The sequence below is a fragment of the Panthera pardus genome, unplaced genomic scaffold (genome assembly GCF_024362965.1).
Source record: "Panthera pardus isolate Hobbes unplaced genomic scaffold, ASM2436296v1 HiC_scaffold_10, whole genome shotgun sequence".
Lineage (NCBI taxonomy): Eukaryota > Metazoa > Chordata > Mammalia > Carnivora > Felidae > Panthera > Panthera pardus.
This window is the reverse complement of record NW_026526655.1, coordinates 78,215,415-78,235,919: the sequence shown is the minus strand read 5'-3', so window position 1 is coordinate 78,235,919 and position 20,505 is coordinate 78,215,415. Positions and strand designations below refer to the sequence as shown.

Here is a 20,505-nt window from a genome sequence, read left to right as displayed (position 1 = left end):
GAGTTCTGATTTTCCAGTCTTCCCACCTTGCACTCTCCCCACTAGGAAAGGGAAGGAAAACTAGTTACCTTCTTAGGGATAAGTGCATTTTCATGGGTTCATCAAACACCTGTGGACATCTGTAGTAGAGCTCTGTTTTTGGAAGGTACTTGCAGTGTTGTTTACAAAAGGAGAAAATGCCTTTCTGTGTGATTGCCTGATGTAGGTTTCTAGGCATTTCTTCTGTGCATTTGAAGATAGAATTCACTATAGTGGAGCTGAAGCTTCAAGGGAAGATGTTGCCAAAAGCAGTATCTGTGTGCCTTGAAATGCTTCCGCATAGCACATGCTGCCCTCCTGCTAACCAGGGTAGAATGCGGCACCCCTCACCAGAAATAGGGTGTGTGGGGGGCGAGAAGAAGAGAGTCGTTCTAATGCCTTGAAATAGAAGTTCTGATTTCTGTCTGTTGGAAGTGACTTTTTACTATTTTCTAAAATACCACAGCGATTTTCTCAGTCATGGAGCATTTCCCTGGCATTTTGAATTGCTCTGAGCTTTGCCATGTCATGTCTGCGTGACATCAGATAATTCTGCTTCCTCCTCTACGTCTGTCTCTTGGTGAGATCTCTTATTTCTGATGCAGAACTACCACTCTTACACATGTGGTAGTTCCCAGAGCATTTTGTCCAATGTCTACATGACCATCTTAGCTGTAAGAGATTTCCAGGCTGCCCACTCCATCGTTCAAGAGTGTCCCAGCAGCAGCTGTACTGGCTAGCCATTAGGGCACATTCATCTGAGTGACCCAGAGCAACCTCCTTAATTCACGTCGAAGCTGTGGTGTTTACCTCCACCCCAACCTCCACAAAATTTTCAGAGAAAGAAATAAGATGCTTGTTGAAAGTAATGTTCACAGTAATCCAGTGATTCAGTTCTTTCAAGGTCTCCCCCATTTAGTACTTTCTTCTAGAACTTTTATTGCTTCTGAAGGACAAAAGTTGAAGGTGTATCTTCATGGAACTGTTGGGTTTTGGAATGTAAGCAAACCAAAACCTCTCGAGAAGCCCCAGGAATCCATTCCATCAACAGGCTGCTCTCAGTGACTGAGTGTGAAAACCTGGAACTGGCATGTGCACCTGGCTCACCGATGAGGCTTTCCTTGTAGCGCCCGGAGACACGGCTGCTATGGGGTGTCTCCTTTGCTACTACTTCCTTTGTCCTTGGCAAAAACTCCGTGTGGCAGAGCCTCCACTCCCATTCGCTCGAGCTCTCCTCTAGAACTCACAACTGCTTTGGCGAAGCGAAAGAGCCATGAGGCTACGATGCACAGGTCCAGGGCTCCCTCCGGTAGAATGCTTGTCCTCTCTGGTTAATTTTTTTGCCTGGGTTCTTCTCGCTACTTAACTTTAAAAATTTGCAGGCTCTCTCAATTGCCTCAGCTTTAGAGTGTGGAACTCTCTGTTCAGCTGATGACCACTGCTACCTTCAGGGTTCTGCAGTTGGAAGTTGTCCCTTACGTGTCTTACACCATTTTTAGTGGACCGTGTGTGGGATTTACGAAACTTCTCTAAGTGCCGTAAGTGTCCATTGATGGACTGCAAGATGTTCTGTTTTATAAGATTTAAGGATTATGAGATCATTATGGAGCACATGTTGTGAGGGGTGTTGCCAGTGTGTTGGGTAACTTTCTCCCTGGAATCAAGAGGCCAGACAGAGTCAGGATGTCCCAGTAGGGCCAAGAGACAGAGCTGGGATGATATACCAAGGGCTCCCAGAACCCAGAAGCCTGTGACATTGCTAGGCCCTGGGATCCATGGGCAACAGGATGGCCTATCTCTTCAACAAGGCAATGAGCAGGTGTGTGCTTGGTGGCTAAGACGGGACCTGAACGAGGTCCCCTAATTTTATCTAGTTTTCTTTGCATTTTAGAGAGAAAACATAGTGTGGAATGTATATTTGAAGGGTAAGGCTTCTTCCTCAAATCTTTGACAGAGCAGTCTGGCTCCCATTTCCTGCTTCGGTCATCTGTAACAGACTGCTGTGCTGTCTCTTTGGGAGAATGTGCTTTGGAAGTTCACGATGAGAATTTATACTTGGCTGATTATTTTTCATTAAAACATTTCTCATTTCTTCTGCAAGACCTAGCACAATTCAGTCATGGCTGTTTGGGACCACTATAATGAAATCATTTTTTCCCCTTTTCTAAAAAGGATTACTTTTTAAAACAAAATAATAAGGGAGTCTTCAAGGCAGGTCCGAATGGAAATGAATTTTTGGCTTTGTGCTGCCTTGTGAAATGTGTCCAAGAAGCATGAAATTCTCTGCTAAAAGTGCGTGAATTGCTGAGTGGCTTGACTCTAACCATATCTAATTTTTTTTTTTTTTTATATTTTCTTTGTTCTCTCTGCTTCCACAAAAGATGGGCCAATCAAGCTTTTCTGTAGGTTGCTCCTCACTGAGTGTTTTGAGTGTTTGCCATGTGTTCCCGTTGGTCACACTGTGCCTTGACATGTTTTCACTCCATCTTACACTGAACCATTGCATTTTGACCCTGTGTCTGTGGGAAGTCTCGCTGTTGGATGACTGTTGTTCCAGGTTTGCTCGTGCATTTTAGTAGAATAGATCGTGGCTCGGCGAGCAGACAGCCTGGATTTTATATGCCATATTCCTTTCCCCCTAAGAGAAGAGGAGTGGGTTTTTTTGTTGTTGTTGTTGTTGTTTTGTTCTGTTTTGTTTTTTCCCTTTTAGTTTAATTGTCATAGTTGGATCCAAGGCATCAATTCTAGGAGGATTTTAGATTTATTCTGGGGGAGAAAGGGTAGTTGCTCCACAGGACAAGGACAGGCTGCTAGGTGCTGTGTTTCCAGGCCTTTCCCACTGGTCTCCAGCTCTCTCCATGGAACACCTACCACCACGTGGAGCCACTGCCTTCAGCCTGAACCCTGCGAGCACTGTGTCTGTCATGGTCACCTGTAGGCCTCTCCTTCTACAACCCACCCCCCCATTCCCCATTGGGAGTTAGGATCATCTTTCTGAAGATAACCTATTTTTGCCCGTGTTCTGATCTCAGGCTTATTTTTAATCTTGCTGAGGAGTTAGAAGTAGCGTGGCTGCAGATGGAATGACTTTTAGCCAGTGTCCTGAGGCCTGCGGTATCCGTGGATGGATGGTGGAGTCAAATGGCACCAACCCGCCAGCTCAGACGGTGGAAAGATCCCTTTACAGCTTTTCCTCTATTCTTCCTTTTTCTCCCTCCATATTGTTCAAAGGCCAGATTAGAGGAAGGTCTCTTTCTTTGTCCTGTGGAGGACATGGGTTTTCCTGGGCAGTGTAGACCTAAATGAAGGGCAGCGAGCAATCCAACACTTCTGGGGGTGGGGCTAAGGTGTCACGTGGTGGTAGAAAGGCCTGGTTTACAAAGGCAGTGTTTCTGTATTCCTGCATGCTTTTCTGTGGATTTATCAGATGACATTCCTGCTGTTTATATGGCTTTCCTAACTCTGGAGGAATGGCAGGCAGCCAGGTAAAAGCCCAGCGTACGTTGGGTTTATTTTGTTGTGCACTGCAGTTCTCTCCCGTGCTGATGATGGCAGATAGTGAAGCTCCCAAATAGTGTGGTGGGCGTCCCGGGATAGACTTAAGAGGATACGTGCGTCTAGCTAGATGGGTCTGGAAGACTGCTTTATGAAGTGTCCTTAATTAATGGAGTTTTTAATGGGTTTCCTTTTTTAGCTCATTTCCCCATAGTGAGAGGAGCCGGCAGTTCCTTACCTGACTCCTGGAAGATAGATCCCTTCCTCTCTATTAAGAGGTTTTCTGTGTTTTTTAATGGGTTCATTGATACCTTCTAGCTGCATCTAGCTGACTCCTGGGGAGGACTTGCTCCTTAAAAAAGGGGGAAGGGACTGTGGCCAGTCTCAAAAAGCAGTACTAATCGTAATTTCTAAGCACCCCTTCTATCATCTTAAATATTTTCTGTTTTGGGCTGTTCATGGCCCTTGGTGTGGTTGGAATAACTCAGCCTGAATATAATCCCCATTGTCAAAGTTCACAAGAATGCGTTGCTGCTCGACGTTACAGAAAGTCAGTCTTCTTGACGTCACATTCCTGGTGGTATAGACAGCCACTCCCTGCAGTCCCTGATCATCTTTTAAGATTGCTTTGGAAATGTGTGTTCTAGAACTGAGAATTTAAGATTTCAAAATTTGACTCACATTCACCAGTGTCACTGAGTATTTGTCCTCTCTGCTGTCTACTAACATCATTAATAATTTTTGCTCCCCGGTACTTTGTCCTACACATTGTCCTAACATTGTGATTGTAATGCAGCAATCCATTTGCCTGCATTAAAAACAAAAAAAAACCCCCAAAACCCTGGCTCTTAGAAAACTTTCCTACAGTGTTGCATCAGTCAACCAAATGATAAACCTCAGATTACTCTTGCCAAAGCCATGTGTGATGTTTTCTGTGTTTAAAAACACTTGGGCACCTCTTGCCAGTGTTCCTGCAGTGTTTAAGTGACATCTGCAAGGACTACTCTGATTGTTCTTGAGAGTCATGGGGTTTGGGTGGAATCTTAATTGGATCCTCTCTGACTTCTGTAGCTGTGAAAATTAAGAAGCCAATCAAGACGAAATTCAGAATGCCAGTTTTTAACTGGGTTGCCCTGAAGCCAAATCAGATCAATGGCACAGTCTTCAACGAAATTGATGATGAGCGGATTCTGGAGGTATTTTTCTCGTTGGTTAGAAACTAGGGGCTGGTTCTCTGTGAGGCAAAGTTCAAATGGGTGCTCTGCTAACCTGGAAGTTTCAGCAATAAAATGCTAGTATTTTAAATGCCTTGATGGAAAGAAGAAAAGAAAATTCTCTAATATTAGAGAATAGGACACTATTTTGCAAGATTGTTTCAAAACTGTGTTTAAAAGTTATGTTACTATGGAGTGGTTTTGATGATCTTCAGTAGACGCCACAAAATATGTATCTGACACAAACCCTGCCCTTAATTTATAAAAGGGCATAAAAACCCTTTATTGAACTACAAGTGAATAAGAACTCAATAATTATACTCACTAGCTGTTTGATGGATCCTTTAGTCTGTTGGTGGCCAGCTCTGCAAGGTAATTAGTGAAAGGCAGCTGAATTGGCCAGATGGAATCAGCTCTCTTCTTTAGACCTTCATGGCTGTCTGTGTGGCCTAAGTCATGCCATAGCACAAACAGGAAGATAGAGCAAGCCTTGATCAAAGGCAAATATTGAGTAGAAAAAGTAAGTTCTTTGATGCTTAAGAAACTGTCAAAATGGTTACCTAAGTTAATTTTTAAGTATAATCCAATTTGCCTGTTTCATCCCTTTTTACTCCAGGATTTAAATGTGGATGAATTTGAGGAAATATTTAAGACAAAAGCTCAAGGTCCTGCCATTGATCTTTCTTCAAGCAAACAGAAGATAACACAGAAGGGATCAAACAAAGTGACGTTACTGGAAGCAAATAGGGCCAAAAATCTAGCCATAACTTTGAGGAAAGCTGGAAAGACTGCTGACGAGATATGTAAAGCTATCCATGTGTAAGTTCAGGGCATTCTGGAAAGTTAGATTCTGATAAATTTATAGGATAAAACTGAAAATAAGCAAGTGATGAATCGGTAGGTAACAAATATTTCAGTAGCGGGGCAAGATCAAAGATAAAAGGTGGGGCAGTTCTTGATATCCACACACCAGAGATTCCCTTTGTTACGTACGTGTGACGTCAGTTTTGAATGAAATGCTGCCACCAAAGGGGTGGGCCAGAAATACTCCTTGGGAGTGCCGTCTTAGAGTGAAATTTATTTGAGAAGAATGACAAGTGGATTGTGGCATCACTTATCTACTTGGTCTGGTATCCTATATGCCTATAGCAACGCTTACATACAAAGGATGGAGAATTACCCGAGCTAAGGAAAGGGAGAGACTGTCACTCTTCTATGGAGCATCTGAATTCTCTCTAGATGTATTGAATACAAATTTGATGGCATTTGTGGAATGATACAGTTCAGTGCCAAATGCAAATGGGATACAGATGCATCTTTTAATTCATAACAATAGGAATGTGATTCCTGTTTCTTTTAGCAACTTTCAGGAAATTTTAAACAAAGTTCAGTTCTTTTTTTTATCCTTGAACTGCAGAGAAGGCATTCGTTTTATTTGCTTTCTATTAGAGGAATCTTTCGGCCCTTCTTGTGGTCATGAGGATGTTCAACTATGATAAAGAACAAATGTTTTAGATGTGTTAGGAATGAGTTCATTGTAAACTTGTATTTCATAAATTTCGGTGAGATTCATGGAGGAGTATATGACCCTCAGAAATCATTTGTTCCAATTTCATGTCCTCAGTCTGGATTGTAATCCAGTAATCTAGTGTATCCTATACTCTGTTCTGATTTTTGATGTTGAAACGTCATATGCATTCTGGTTTTTAACCTCCATATACCTTATTTGTCATGATAGTTAGATGTAATTATATTATTTTGCCGGACAAAGATTGTCCAGGGAAGAAATTAGAGGTTGTAGCAAATACTTGGTTTGTTCAAATTGAGCATATATCTAAAAAGATCTGGTTTACTTTCAAGGGATGTATGCATTTAAGCCACAGCATCCACTTTGTACAGGCATTTGGATACATTTTTTTCTAAAGAAGAAAAACATACCCCAGACTGTTGGTTTAATTGAAATATATTAGAGTTTACCCGATATTTTGTAATTGTGTAATATTAATTTTCCTAATTAGCAATACTTCATATGCCTTAAAAACCACTTACGTGTCCTTGAACCACTTACCCATCAGATGTTTTAGCCTGCCTTCTTGCTCTTCCTGCTGTCATTTACTGTTGATTTCTAGAGACTTAAAGCTATAGTAGTAGGCTAAAAACTGAGCATGGCTATTGTGATAAGGTGTGGGTTCTCAGAAAGGAGCTATTTTTTGGGCAGTCAGGAGCCAGCACCGATTGGCATCTTCACAGTTCAGCTATAGGCATCGTCAGCTCATTGCATTGGTGGTTTATGGATAGGACTAAATGGTGGTGTGGTTGAAAGGGTAGGAGGTGTTCACTCTAACACTGACATGTCCACATCTGTCTTCAGATTTGACTTGAAGACATTGCCTGTAGACTTTGTAGAATGTTTGATGAGGTTCTTGCCAACTGAGAATGAGGTGAAAGTGTTCCGGCTCTATGAGCGGGAAAGGAAGCCCCTGGAGAACTTGTCAGATGAAGACCGGTTCATGATGCAGTTCAGTAAAATTGAGAGACTCATGCAGAAGATGACCATCATGGCCTTCATTGGGAACTTTGCGGAAAGCATTCAGATGCTGACTCCTGTGAGTGGACCAACTCTGGCAGGGGAGAGGGTCCAGAGAGATATAGAATCATTTTTTTCTTTTAAGTCTCTTCCAGAATTTGCACATAGCGTCATGGGCTCTAAAGACTCCTTCCCAGAACTTTCTAGATTGCACTTTTATTTTGGCAATCTTTTTTTCACATTGTTTATGCCAAGTAATGTGAAAATAGTGGATTTCCATATTCCATATTGCTATTCTCCTCCATAGAATGCCATTTTCTGTGTCTATGGATGTCCTCTGGGTTTCTACCTCAGTACATAGGACCAGGAAAATCATTTTCTCAAACTTGTTCCTTTCCTGAAGATACCAATGTTCTGGCTGGTTTCGCAAACCTGAAAATGTTGCGTTCATTTCTAAAATGACCCTGTATCTTTAATGAACAGGCTTACTGGCTTTCATTGGAAGCATTGTAAATTTACCACAGGAGTCTTTTTCCTTGGAGATTTGTTATAGTACACTGTGGTGATGCAGAAATAAGAGCCAACCATCTCTTGTCCCTTTGTGTTAATCTGGTAGAGACTTATTAATATTATAAACATAAATATCATAAATAGTTCTTTCCCAGTTCTGTTTCTAAATAAACTTGTTAATTACCGACTATAGTAGCATGTCTGTTCAACACATGTTCTGAGAACTTCTGGAGGTTGATTATATTCCTTTGGTGTCTTGTTTTCATTCTTGGACAGCTCCATTCATTTAAAAACATATTGTCTTACATGATGTGAGGAGGTGGGCAGGGAATTGAGTTCTACTAGAAGATACTGTGGACTCTGAGCTTTGAGTCCCATTGGTTACAGATTTTGTGATAAGTTCTGACATTTCTTCTTATTTCATATACTTTGAGAGAGAGCTTGCATGTAATGATATGGTTACCTAAGACCTAGCAGGACAAGTTAAATTTGTTATGTTGAAGAAAAATAGAATCTCAGCATATTTAAGGTCTAAATGCAGGTCTGTTTTCTTCTGTGTTAAATTTTTAGTTTCCAATTAGAGTTTCTTATTTTTAACATGTCTCTTTTTTTCACCCCCTTCCTTCCTTTGAATGGAATCTAGCAACTGCACTCAATTATAGCAGCATCTGTTTCTATAAAATCATCCCAAAAACTCAAGAAAATTCTGGAGGCAAGTAAAGTTTTCCTTGTATACACGTAGGGAAGAGATGACTCCAGCCACATTCGTTGGCCTGGGAATACCTGGGATGCTGTTCTGATGGGCTTCTCTTCTCTCTCTCTCTCTCTCTCTCTCTCTCTCTCTCTTTCTCTTTTTTTTTTCTTTTGCAGATTATCTTGGCCCTTGGAAACTATATGAATAGCAGTAAGCGAGGAGCAGTATATGGATTTAAACTTCAGAGTTTAGATCTGGTGAGTGGACTGAAAGAACTATAAGAGCTATATAAGGGACAAAACAACCGGCAGAGATTAAGTCCCAGAGTGGAGTCTGCTCTTGGAAGTGGGGTAGGATGTTTTGATGAAGATTGCTATAGGTGGAGGATGAATGGGTACACATTTTCTGGCACATCACTGGGCAGCAGGCACTTAGAACTTTAAAAATACTCAAGCCCTGGGGTGCCTGGGTGGCTCGGTTGGTTGGGCGGCCGACTTCGGCTCAGGTCATGATCTCACGGTCGGTGGGTTCGAGCCCCGCGTCGGGCTCTGTGCTGACAGCTCAGAGCCTGGAGCCTGTTTCGGATTCTGTGTCTCCCTCTCTCTCTGCCCCTCCCCCGTTCATGCTCTGTCTCTCTCTGTCTCAAAAATAAATAAACGTTAAAAAAATTAAAAAAAAAAAATACTCAAGCCCTTTGACCCAGTGTTTCCATTTCTGGGACTCTTTCCTCAAGAATCTGAATTATGGGGGCGCCTGGGTGGCGCAGTCGGTTAAGCGTCCGACTTCAGCCAGGTCACGATCTCGCGGTCCGTGAGTTCGAGCCCCGCGTCAGGCTCCGGGCTGATGGCTCGGAGCCTGGAGCCTGTTTCCCATTCTGTGTCTCCCTCTCTCTCTGCCCCTCCCCCGTTCATGCTCTGTCTCTCTCTGTCCCAAAAATAAATAAAAAACGTTGAAAAAAAATTAAAAAAAAAAAAAAAAAAAAAAAAGAATCTGAATTATGGATGCTATATTTAGTTTATCATTGCAAATAGCAACAATGTAAAGATCCATCATTTTGGAAAATTATTAAATATAACAGTAGTTAATATGATGAACTCTTCTTTAACTCTTAGAATGTTTGTGAAGAATTTTCAAAGAAATAATTTTGTGGGGCGCCTGGGTGACTCAGTTGGTTAAGTGTCCGACTTCAGCCCAGGTCATGATCTCGAGGCTTTTGAGTTCGAGCCCTGTGTCCGGCTTTGTGCTGACAGCTCAGAGTCTGGAGCCTGCTTCAGATTCTGGGTCTTCCTCTATCTCTGCCCCTCCCCAACTTGTGTTCTCTCTATCTCTCTGTCTGTCTGTCTCTCTCTCTCAAAAATCAGTAGGGGTGCCCGGGTGGCTTAGTCGGTTAAACATCCAACTTTCACTCAGGTCATGATCTCATGGTCTGTGAGTTCACGCCCCATGTCAGCCTCTGTGCTGACAGCTCAGAGCCTAGAGCCTGCTTCCGATTCTGTGTCTCTCTCTGTCTCTCTTTCTGCCCTTCCCCCATTCTCTCTCTCTCTCTCTCTCTCTCTCTCTCTCTCTCTCTCTCAAAAATGAAAATAAATATAAAAAAGTAAACATTAAAAATTGTTTAAAAAATTTGTGTCTAGAAAAGAAAGGAGGGTATAAATTTCATGTACAGTTTGATTTCATCCATGCAAAAAATGCAGAAAAAAAAAACTGAATGGAAGTAGGTAAAGATATCAACAGAGAGGTTGGATAGAATTAGGGTTTTTTTTCAAAGTGCTTCTTTTTACTTTTCTGTGTTTTCTAAATAAAAAAAGAAGCGGGTTGGGGGCGGCTTCTGGGAGTCTCAGTCAGTTGAGCATCCAACTTCCATTCAGGTCATGATCTCGTGGTTCATGGGTTCGAGCCCTGCGTCGGGCTGACAGCTCAGCGCTTGGAGCTCTGCTTCAGATTCTGTGTCTCTTTGCCCCTCCCTCACTCATGCTTTGTCTCTCTTTCTCTCTCTCTCAAAAATAAATAAACATTAAAAAAAAATTCCCCTCTGGATGGAAAAGAGTATGCTGTTTTTCAGAGTTGTCTAACTTATGTGGGCAGTGATGACCTTCTCCCCCACGGCTGGGGCTAACGTGGCTTCCACATGAGAAGGTTGAGCTCTGCTCAGGCAGAGTCCTGAGCCCTGGGGAGACATGGCTGTTTGGTAGCGAGTGTCTAGTTGGTCCCACTCCTGGCCCCAAGACGGTCATGTGTGGCAAGCCCAGCTGTTTCGGGTCACGGAGGCTAGGGAATGAGAGAGCTGAACTGAAAATGGGTAGACTGCATTGTGGGAGTCCTGCCACATAGGGAGTACCCGTGTACCACCAGCACCACACTCACTTCTCTGCTCCTTCTCTTTGGAAAGCACTCGGAATGGGGGCTTCCCACTTTTAAGTCAGGGAAAGTCGTATGGCAGATGTGGGGTGGGACGGTTTTGTGTGGGTAGAGATGTGTGAACAGTTTTTGGTGTTGGAGTCCTCCTGGCGTTGAACATACCCCCTGGCGGAGAAGTCCTGATGTCACTTACAAGTCAGTTGGTTTAGGGGAGAACACGTCCAGGTTTGACCCTCCTGTGGTCCACTTTGGGGTACCGTCCTCCATTACTCTGAGTGGGTGGACTTCACCTGATGGACAAGTTTCTCATCCTCTTCTACCCTAACCCCTGTTCCTTTTGTTTTCAGCTCTTAGATACAAAGTCAACAGACCGAAAGCAAACACTGTTGCACTATATTTCAAATGTTGTAAAAGAAAAATATCACCAAGTGTCCCTGTTTTATAATGAGCTTCATTATGTGGAGAAAGCTGCTGCAGGTACTTGATTTCAGCTATTCATGTTACTCTTGGGTATCGAATGCCTTTAATCATGGATCATGGGGGAACCATTCCCTGCTAAACCACTCTTCGGAACTCCTCTGGAAAGGCAAGGTGACGAAAACATTAGAAGCTCTTTGCTGGGGTACCTGGGCCGGGGTGTTTCCCGCTCCTGGGAGCCATAATGAACAGGGACGTAAGGGAGACCCTTCTGTGTCCTGTCTAAAGAGTCCGGTCTCTGGACCCTGGGCAGCTTCTGTCTTCCATTCGCTGTCCTTCTTAGTCTCTTGCCGTCACTTGAAATATGAGAATGAAAGTCAAGAAGTCACCCCCCGCCTCTGCCAGTTTGATTTTGCGCTGTCCCAGTTGCTCAGGTGTGGTAGCTCAAGCATTGTGCCGTTAGCCTGAGTGGGAGCTAAATTATCAGTACTTTTGGCCGTTATTTTGCTATGGCAGTTTATGCATTTTTCTCATTTAAATCATCGGTGATTCTGAGCCAGCCAGGCTATGATAGGCATGTAATGGTATCCCCGTGTATACATGAGAAAACTGACATTTTTAGAGGTTAACTGTCTTGCCCAAGGTCACCTGGGTAGAACATGAGCGAGACAGGACTAGAACCCGTGTCTTAAATAGTGTACTGTCTAATGTGCAATGTCTTCTCCAAAGGCTGTTACGCTAGAAAAAGGAACAAGATGCAGATTAACCTCAGTGTTGGTTACATACTCTGATTCTCATTTTGGGATCTTGAACCCTGAGCAGCCAAGGTGTTTTTTATAAATTCATATTCCTGAGGTCTGCTTCAGACTTGGTGAATCGAATCTTTAAGGGTGAGATTTTTTTTGACTTCCTCAAAGTAAAATGGCTGCTCCTTTTGTGTTCTTACAATAGAACATTCCATACTATTTCATACACGATGGGTCAGATTTTACTATAACAATTTACATGTCTGTTTCAACCTGTGGACTTATGGGTAATATCTTTATTTTTATGTATCTTTGTAATTCCCTTAGCCGCTAGCACATTGATGGGGGGAGTAAGTAAATGAGCAAACGAATGAATGAGATGATGCACTGTTAGCTGGGGTAGGTACCGAGGACGCCCTAGTTGGAGACTGAGAGGCAGGTGGGAAGGTCCTTTGTGAAGGGCTGTGCAGTGTGGGCCATGGCAGACCCACTGAGGGCACAGGGCTCACTTATGCAGTTACTGGGACTTCTCTTCTGGTGGAGTGATTTTCCTTTTTTCAGGTTTCTCCGCCTAAATTAGGGATTGTTTAGCATCACAATTGTAACTAAGAAAAACATTTTATAAAAATTTTTGTTTTGGCTGATTTGTTTGGCTCAAGTGAGATTCCCCAAAAGTGTCATTTGAAAAAAAGTCAGAAAGTGGAGAGATTGAGGATCTCTGGCTGGATTGTTTTCTGTGTCCTCTCTCTGGTGGCCAGGTGAGCTGACAGAGATTCTTTATACCTTTGCTCCTTTGCTTATCCAGTGAACCTTTGAGTCCCTGCTGTGGACGTGGCCCTGTCCTAAGCATTGAGGAGTCAAAGTTGAATAAGACCGTGTGAGTCTAGCAAGGGAAAAACATAACTGGCCTGTTCTGTAATTCATCCATGTGCAGAGTGGAATCGGGCAGTAGGGAGCCAGAGGTGGGGCCTGGTCTTCTGCAGGAGGCTGCAGGAATGTACCTGCTCTGGGAGGGTGGCCACACTGCAGATGGAAGAAGGGTTCATTACATTAACATGAACCCTTCAGGAACAGAGTAGGGTTGATGGACCAGAAGAAGCTGTCCAAGGTTGCTTGGTTTCTAGGGGTCAGTCGTAACTAAAGTTCAGCATTTAAATGCTACCCCCTGCTGGAGAGCCACAGAAATGTAAAAGAGGTCCAAATCTTGGGCCTGGCACAGTTACGGAACCTCTGAGTCTACAGACCAACCAACAGCTTATCATCACCTATAAGAGAAATGGAATAGTTGGGTATAATCCCAGGATTTGGGGTCCATGGTTATCTGAGCTCCACCTCTGCCACCTCCTAGCTGCACAATCTAGGGCCACATAACCTATTTATGCTGCCTTTTTTGTTGCTGGCAAATTGGGCTAATAGTGCAAATGAATTAGTGCATATATAGAAATTAATGCAGTGCCCGGAAGTGAGCACTAGTAAATTATTCATATTGTAAGATCTCTGCTCTGAAAGCTGGAAATCAGAGCTATGGCCCTTGAGTAACCCTAGGAATCCACTGAAAACTGGGCTTACCAGCCACATACACTGTGGTTTTGACATTCATGGGGACATTGCTGTCTCTGCTTCAGTTTCCCTCGAGAATGTTTTGCTGGACGTCAAAGAGCTCCAGAGAGGCATGGACTTAACCAAGAGGGAGTACACCATGCACGACCACAACACGCTGCTGAAGGAGTTCATCCTCAACAATGAGGGGAAGCTGAAGAAGCTGCAGGATGATGCCAAGATTGCACAGGTAAGTACTTGTTCCCTGGACACTCATGAGGAAGTGACTGGGTCCCTTAAGCCCACCTGGGTGCCAGTCCTGGCTTTGGGGGAAGATTGCCCTCTGTCTACCGAGGGTAGATTTTCTTATGGAACCGATGACTATTGGACCTGGAAGTGCCCTGTTCTGCTCATTGTCCTCTTCTAATTTGTAGTCTTCACCTCTTCTCTAGAGGCCCATCCCTCTCCCCTTGCCCTCCCCTGCCACTCCGAGGCTCCCTCTGTGTGAGTCCTGTATTCATTTTAGCCAACATGTGTCATTCCTGTGCTTAGCAAAACCCTGTTCCTGCCCAGGGTGTTGGGTTTCTGTAGGCCTTGACCTTGAAATCTTATACTACACTGGGGGTTAAGTGTATACATTTGAAAAACAGCCAAAACGGACTGTGCATGCCATCATAGAAGGGAAGGCGGAGCTTTGTGGGAACTCAGAAAGCAGACGTGGTGCAATGGCTCCCAAACGAGGCTGTCTTGTTTCGGGAAACAGTTTAAGTGGAGACTGGAGTGTCCCTAAGGTGGCAACACCATAAGGAGCATTGAAGCCGCGAGGTGGGATTGGAGTCTGAGTGACTTCTAAGATCCCTTCTAAACCATTGGCCTTAGGAAGCTCTCAAAAGGGGTAGTTTCTTGTTTGTATGAAGGTGTGCACAAGTGCAGGGGGTCCCAGAGATGAATTCCTGTGTGGCACTATCGCCTTCTTCTGGTCACCTTTGCCTGGGCTTTCGGAGGAAACAGGAGTCCTTACAGAGTCGTGGGGAAATGAGAGGGACAGACAAGAGCTGTGGTGGCGGCTGGATCCTCCCTGCTGCTTTGCTGCTGCTCTTCCCCCACAGTGTCAAGTTCAGATGCTCGACTTTATGAAACTCAAGAGAAGTTTGTTTCTTTACAGGATGCTTTTGATGATGTGGTGAAGTATTTTGGAGAAAACCCCAAGACAACGCCACCCTCTGTCTTCTTTCCCGTCTTTGTCCGGTTTGTGAAAGCCTATAAGGTAAATAGGAGCATGGGGTCCTTTAAAGTCTTCCTTGGCATCATTTCTCAAATGGGTGTCCCCCCAGAGCTGTGCCGGAGTCTCCGCGGCTGTGCAGAGGCCTTCCCTGTCCTTTAGGCAGCTGATCTGGGAGGTCAATGTGAGGCCGCAGTCTCCAGTTCTGTGGAGGTCCTCACCCGTGAGGCTTCCTTTCTCTACCCAGCCAGGACTGGGGCTCAGCCTGAAGGCAAAAGCTCTTGGCTGCCCTTTGGGGCAAGTGAGACACTCCAGGACCATCACTTCCTTCCTGACCGTTCACTCCTGTGGGCAGAGTGAAGGACTTAGAAACTCCAGGCCTCCCGTGCAGTTGTGGGACAAGTCAAGGGAGAGGACTCAGGCCTCCGGCAAGGGCTCTGTAGCTGAGGTCAGAGACAGCCTGCTTGGGTGTGTCCTGCCCAGACCTTTAGGTCATCTAGACCTTTCTCTAGTGTGGACTGAAAGATGGCACCAGGAAGGATAGTTACTGTCCGTTTCCTCATCTGGACCAATAATAGCCCTTCCTTTACTTTTTTTTTTTTTTTTAAAGTTTGTTTGTTTTGAGAGAGAGAGCATGAGGGGGTATGGGTTAGGGGCAGAGAGCGAGGGGGGGAGAGAGAGAGAGAATCTCAAGCAGGCTCCACACTATCAGCGCAGAGCCTGATGCAGGGCTCAGACTCACAAACTGTGAAATCATGACCTGAGCCAAAATCAAGAATCAGATGCTTAACTGACTGAGCTAGCCAGGCGCTCAGTGGCCCTTCCTTTAAATAGGATATTTGACCCAATCCAGGGCTATGGTTTTGAAAAATCATGTGACCCAAAGAGGTATGTGTTGGAAGAATTTGTTCCTGAGAAAGAAGGACTGGGAGGTGGGGTGGGGGGGGGAGGCGGGGTTGAGGGGGGGGGTTAAGGGATGTTCGTATACTTAGGAGATATTGCAGACGTTACACTCCAGGGTTGTCTACCCTATAACCTTGGTGGAAGAAGGAAGAGTATGATCGGAGGAGGAGGAAGAAGGTGGCAGGGTCATCATTTTTGAGAAACATCCTGTCGGATATAGTGGGTCACTTCTCTAGCTCCAGAAGCATCCTTTGGCCTTTTACTGAAATTCGGAAGGTTACATTATTTAGCCATCTTCTCTCAGCATGGCTTTGTGTAGCCGTAATAATCACAAGCTGTTGGCAAAAGGAAAAGTGGGGATGAACCCAAACACGGCAAAAAATCACTGGGAGCTGTGAGAGGTGAGAATGTCACCGGTCACCAGCTGCTGCTGACTGTGGTACCCTGGGTTCACCGGGCTGGTGATGCTAGTGTGCTGCAGAGATCACTCAAAGTGATTCTTGTGATGGGCTGGGACCACACTTAAGGGAGGCTGGCTTCAAAAGAGAGAATGCCCAAGAGGGCTGAGCTGAGCTGAGTCTGTTTGATTCCATGTCCCAAATTTATCAGACTAGTCACTCTGCTGCCCTTGGGGAGGAGTGAGCTGTGGGGAGAGACCTGAGAGTGTCACTCAGGTGAGACCCTTGAAGGAAATAAGAGGCGAATGAATGGAGATTTCCCCCTAACCACGGGCACAAGGAGAGGAATCTGAACTCCTGCTTTCAGAGAAACTGTAGGTAGGTGGACAGATTCTGGAAGCAAAATAAACTCATGTGACAATCACGGAGCAGAGCTGCCAGAAGTCCCACATCTGTGGGACTGAGACTGAGGAGCATTGTGAGTGGAGAAGGGGGTCATCAGGAAGGGATTTCTGGACCAGAATTGGAATTGCTAGGAGATGTCCTGTAGACCAACAGCAAAAGCCCGGATCAGAGCCCTGCATAGACTTAAGTGGTAGATCTTGTAAGCTTTCTGTTCACTCTGATTCCTGGCTCATCAAGATTGTCTAAGAGTGACTTTAAAAGAATCTTGATTGCCATCATTCCCACTGACGTAATCTTTGGGTTCTTTTGATTTGACCCAGCAAGCCGAAGAGGAAAATGAGCTGAGGAAAAAGCAGGAACAAGCACTCATGGAAAAACTCCTGGAGCAAGAAGCCCTGATGGAGCAGCAGGACCCAAAGGTGAGAAGTGCCTGGCCCCTGAGACTGTCCTCCTGGGAGGGGAGGCCCTCGTGGTTCCTCGAAGCCAGCAGGAAAGAGGGGCAAAAAGCCGGATTTGCACAGGAGCCTCACAGCTTCCTTCTAGGGCTTGCAGACGTGGCACATGGATTTGTTATTCACTACTTTGTTCAGCATACAGTGGAATGAGGTGAAGAGCATGTTTGTGTAGCATTTCCAAGTTTACAGAGATCAGGCACTTAAATCTCAGGTGGATATACAGTGAGGTCACACCAGATAACCTGATGAGTAACTGCTTAGTGTCCAGGGAAGGCTTCATGGGGTTGCCGTTGGTGCTGGCCATGAGAGCTGGAGGGCTTCGCTACAAGGCATGGGGAGGAGCATTCCCTGGAGGGAAGCAGCCTAGGTAAAGACCGCAAAGGCTGGCAGATCAGAGTGTTCTTCATCGTGGTCCTCTGCACCAAAGTTTAAGAAGTCCATGGTTAATACCAGCTGTCTCTTGTGGCTGCAGGATCCAGCCTTCCCACTGCTGCCAGCTGGAGTTTTGTGTGTGCTTCAGAGAAAGTTTGTTTTCGTCCCAGAAGCTTTCTGAGTTTTTCTGTGGGCAGAATGTTGGAATGGTGCCATTTGTGTTTTTGGCTGAGGCTGCTTATTCAGTGATCAGGCACATTTGGACCAGTGGTGCTGGTCCCACTAATCTCTGCCATTTTTTTTTCTGCTCAGTCTCCTTCCCACAAATCAAAGAGGCAGCAGCAAGAATTAATTGCAGAATTAAGAAGGCGACAAGTTAAAGATAACAGACATGTATATGAAGGGAAAGATGGCGCCATTGAAGACATTATCACAGGTAAAAGATATTTTCTCGTTGTGGCCCATAGAGACCCCACTGATCTTACCCCTAGTGAGCTACTCGCCCATTGTGCTGCTGCTTTTATCCAGGGTTTACAAGTTCTTCAGGTGACTTTATGCAGATCCAGAATAAAGGGGAACTCCATGCTAGTGTTAGAAGCATATTTATAGTGGCTGTATACTGCCTGTCAAGGAGACCCAGCACTCTCTGAAAAATCTGTTTCTCATTATCATTGGAATGTTGCAGATTTCACCAGGCCCCGCCTTCTGATGGTTTTCCATTGTCTTTGATTTGTTAGCCTGCTCCATTTTCTATGTGGCCACTCCTACCCAAGTGCCTGGTTAATAAATACTATGGATAAAGCCCATGCAGGGTTGCGCACTAACCGGAGTCAATGCACATTGTTCCAGCATGCTCTTTACGAGCTTTTTTACTCCTTCAACGTAACTGAAGACAGTAGGAAATAAGGAGCCGGTGCTTTCATTCTAATGGGCCAGCAGGCTGCTAGCCCACGGTTTTCAGTGAGTGGTGCCTAACCCAGCCTGGTCCTTGTCTGATTAAGTTTTAGCCTAATGCTTGCTGCTTGAATCCGTTCTGTAGAGATACTGCATTCTCTTACAGATCGGGAAAGTAATTTGAGCCACTACATTATGACTGTGGCTACTAGTGACTTTCCTTTCTTGTCTGTTGCATATGAATACTGTTTATTAGCTTCCAAGAGACTTCAAACTTTTTTTTTTACTGTAGGAAATTTAGAAAATATGCCATGCAAGACTGTAGAGAATAGTATGATGAGTTCCCATATGCTCATCACCTATTAATAATTTTCAACTCATGGCCAGTCTTGTTACTTGTCTGCTTCTGCCTGCTCCCCATTTACCAACCTGTAGGATTATTTTGAAGCAAATCTAAGACATACAGTTTCATCTGGTTATATTTCTGTTGGCGTCTTCAAAAGATAAGGACTATTTAATAAAGCAAACAAATACAGCCATAGTACCATTATCACATACCTCCAAAACTAACAACTTTTTAATATCAAATGTGCAGTCATTAGTCACATTTCCTCCATTGTCCTAATTTTTAAGAAATGTAACTTTCAGATTTTTGACTTCTCATTTTTTGTTAATAGCTCAGTCAGCATCGTAAATAGGGATTGATCCCAAACCACCAAAATCACAATTTTTTTTCCCACAAGCTCAAACCCAAGAAAATAAAATAGGTAAATAAATCACTAACAGGAAGTCAACAAAGAGTGTCTGGCCAAGAGTAAAACCGTCTCAGTCGTCAGTGGATAGGTAAGTGGCCGGTGAAGTGCCTCGGTATGGCGCACATGTAATCTGGACACGTGTGTCTGCCAGTGTCTCATTGTTCACTCTGCAGTGACTTGCAGATGGCCCCTAGGGAAAGTCCCCATTGTTTAGCCCCCCTGTTGTTTCCCCCACACTGAGGGAGAAGCTCTGCTCTGAGCAAGACCAGGAACAGATCTTTTTGGGTAAGCACCTGCTAGCCTCTGTGCCGTAATAAGATTAACTGCAGGGAGACGAACATCGAGCCTCGCATATTAAGAACTTAGAGTTCCTTTTCCATCAGTCTGTTCTCCATGTCAGTGACACCTGGCTTGTAAACTGAGTGAAATGTCCAGTTTCTATTTGCCTGACCTAATCGTTCAGCCACCATTGGAGGTGAATGAGTATCGGCTTACAGAGCAGGTTTTATTCTCATTAAAATACTTTCCACCCACCAAGCCCCAGACTGACTAACTCTTTTAGACTTTATGAACTCACTTGGGTATATATTGCCTTTCCCTCCTTCCCTGGCCACCTCCCCCCTTCCCCCCCTCGCCTTCCCCAGGTATGATTAACAAAGCACTAACCATGTACTAATATGATAGATCTTGGCTCTTACTCTCTGCCGTTTGTTTTATTTGGCTATCATTTTCAATGCAGTGCTGAAGACTGTGCCCTTTACTGCTCGCACCGCCAAGCGTGGCTCTCGATTTTTCTGCGAACCTGTTCTCACTGAGGAATACCATTACTAAACTATTACTCTTTCTCACCTGATGCTCTTAAAAGGTTGCTACAGATTTTTTGACCTCTTATGCCCCTCTGTCTGTCTGTTAGGGCCACCCAATATGCTAGCATGGAATTGCTGTCTCCATCATGTTATATTTTATGTTGCCTTCACACTGCATGGTTTTGCATTTCAGTCATTACTGCTTACTCACTGCCACTTTCAGTATGTCTAGGAATCCACACGGCTATGGTGGTCTGAGTCTGAGGGATTTGGATTAATAGAATTGCTTGCAGAAATTTTTAGAAAAACACTCTAAATAGAGCACTACTTTGAGAATTAGTATTCGGACCAAGTAGGCTGTTACAAGTCTTTTGGGCTAGTGTCTTTGAACACAAAAGGATAGTCATGAATAACAGTAACTACCATACCTAACATTTATTGAGCACTTGCTATTTTGTCATGAATGTACAGATATTAAACCAGCCTCTTTTCTGTACTCACTTAACATGCTTTGATAAAATGAGCTGTGTGCAAGTGCTCAGGAATGCAGAGTGCTCTAAAGTTGAAAAATGATTTGCAGAAAAAAGTGTGAACTACACACAGTTGTAAATTGGGTCTTTCTTAACTCTCTTATACCATCTGTAGCCATCATCCCCAGCATGATGGAGCTCATGGTATAAGCAAGTAGCCCTTTGGACCTAGAAATCTGTATAAGTTGATATAGGCAATCCATAGCTGTATATTCCACCTCTTCTCCTGAGTGTCATGCCCACATTC

The 20,505-nt window shown here is 44.3% G+C and overlaps 1 protein-coding gene across 1 annotated transcript in view; it reads left to right on the top strand.

The window, feature by feature from the left end:
* The window catches only part of FMNL2 (formin like 2), a 310,958-nt gene that overhangs the window by 285,600 nt on the left and 4,853 nt on the right, over positions 1–20,505 (top strand). Inside the window, 10 exon segments of the mRNA XM_053908723.1 lie at positions 4,585–4,709; positions 5,344–5,546; positions 7,099–7,333; positions 8,408–8,476; positions 8,635–8,715; positions 11,164–11,293; positions 13,605–13,768; positions 14,684–14,785; positions 16,767–16,865; positions 17,586–17,709. Coding sequence (XP_053764698.1) covers positions 4,585–4,709; positions 5,344–5,546; positions 7,099–7,333; positions 8,408–8,476; positions 8,635–8,715; positions 11,164–11,293; positions 13,605–13,768; positions 14,684–14,785; positions 16,767–16,865; positions 17,586–17,709 — 1,332 coding nt within the window.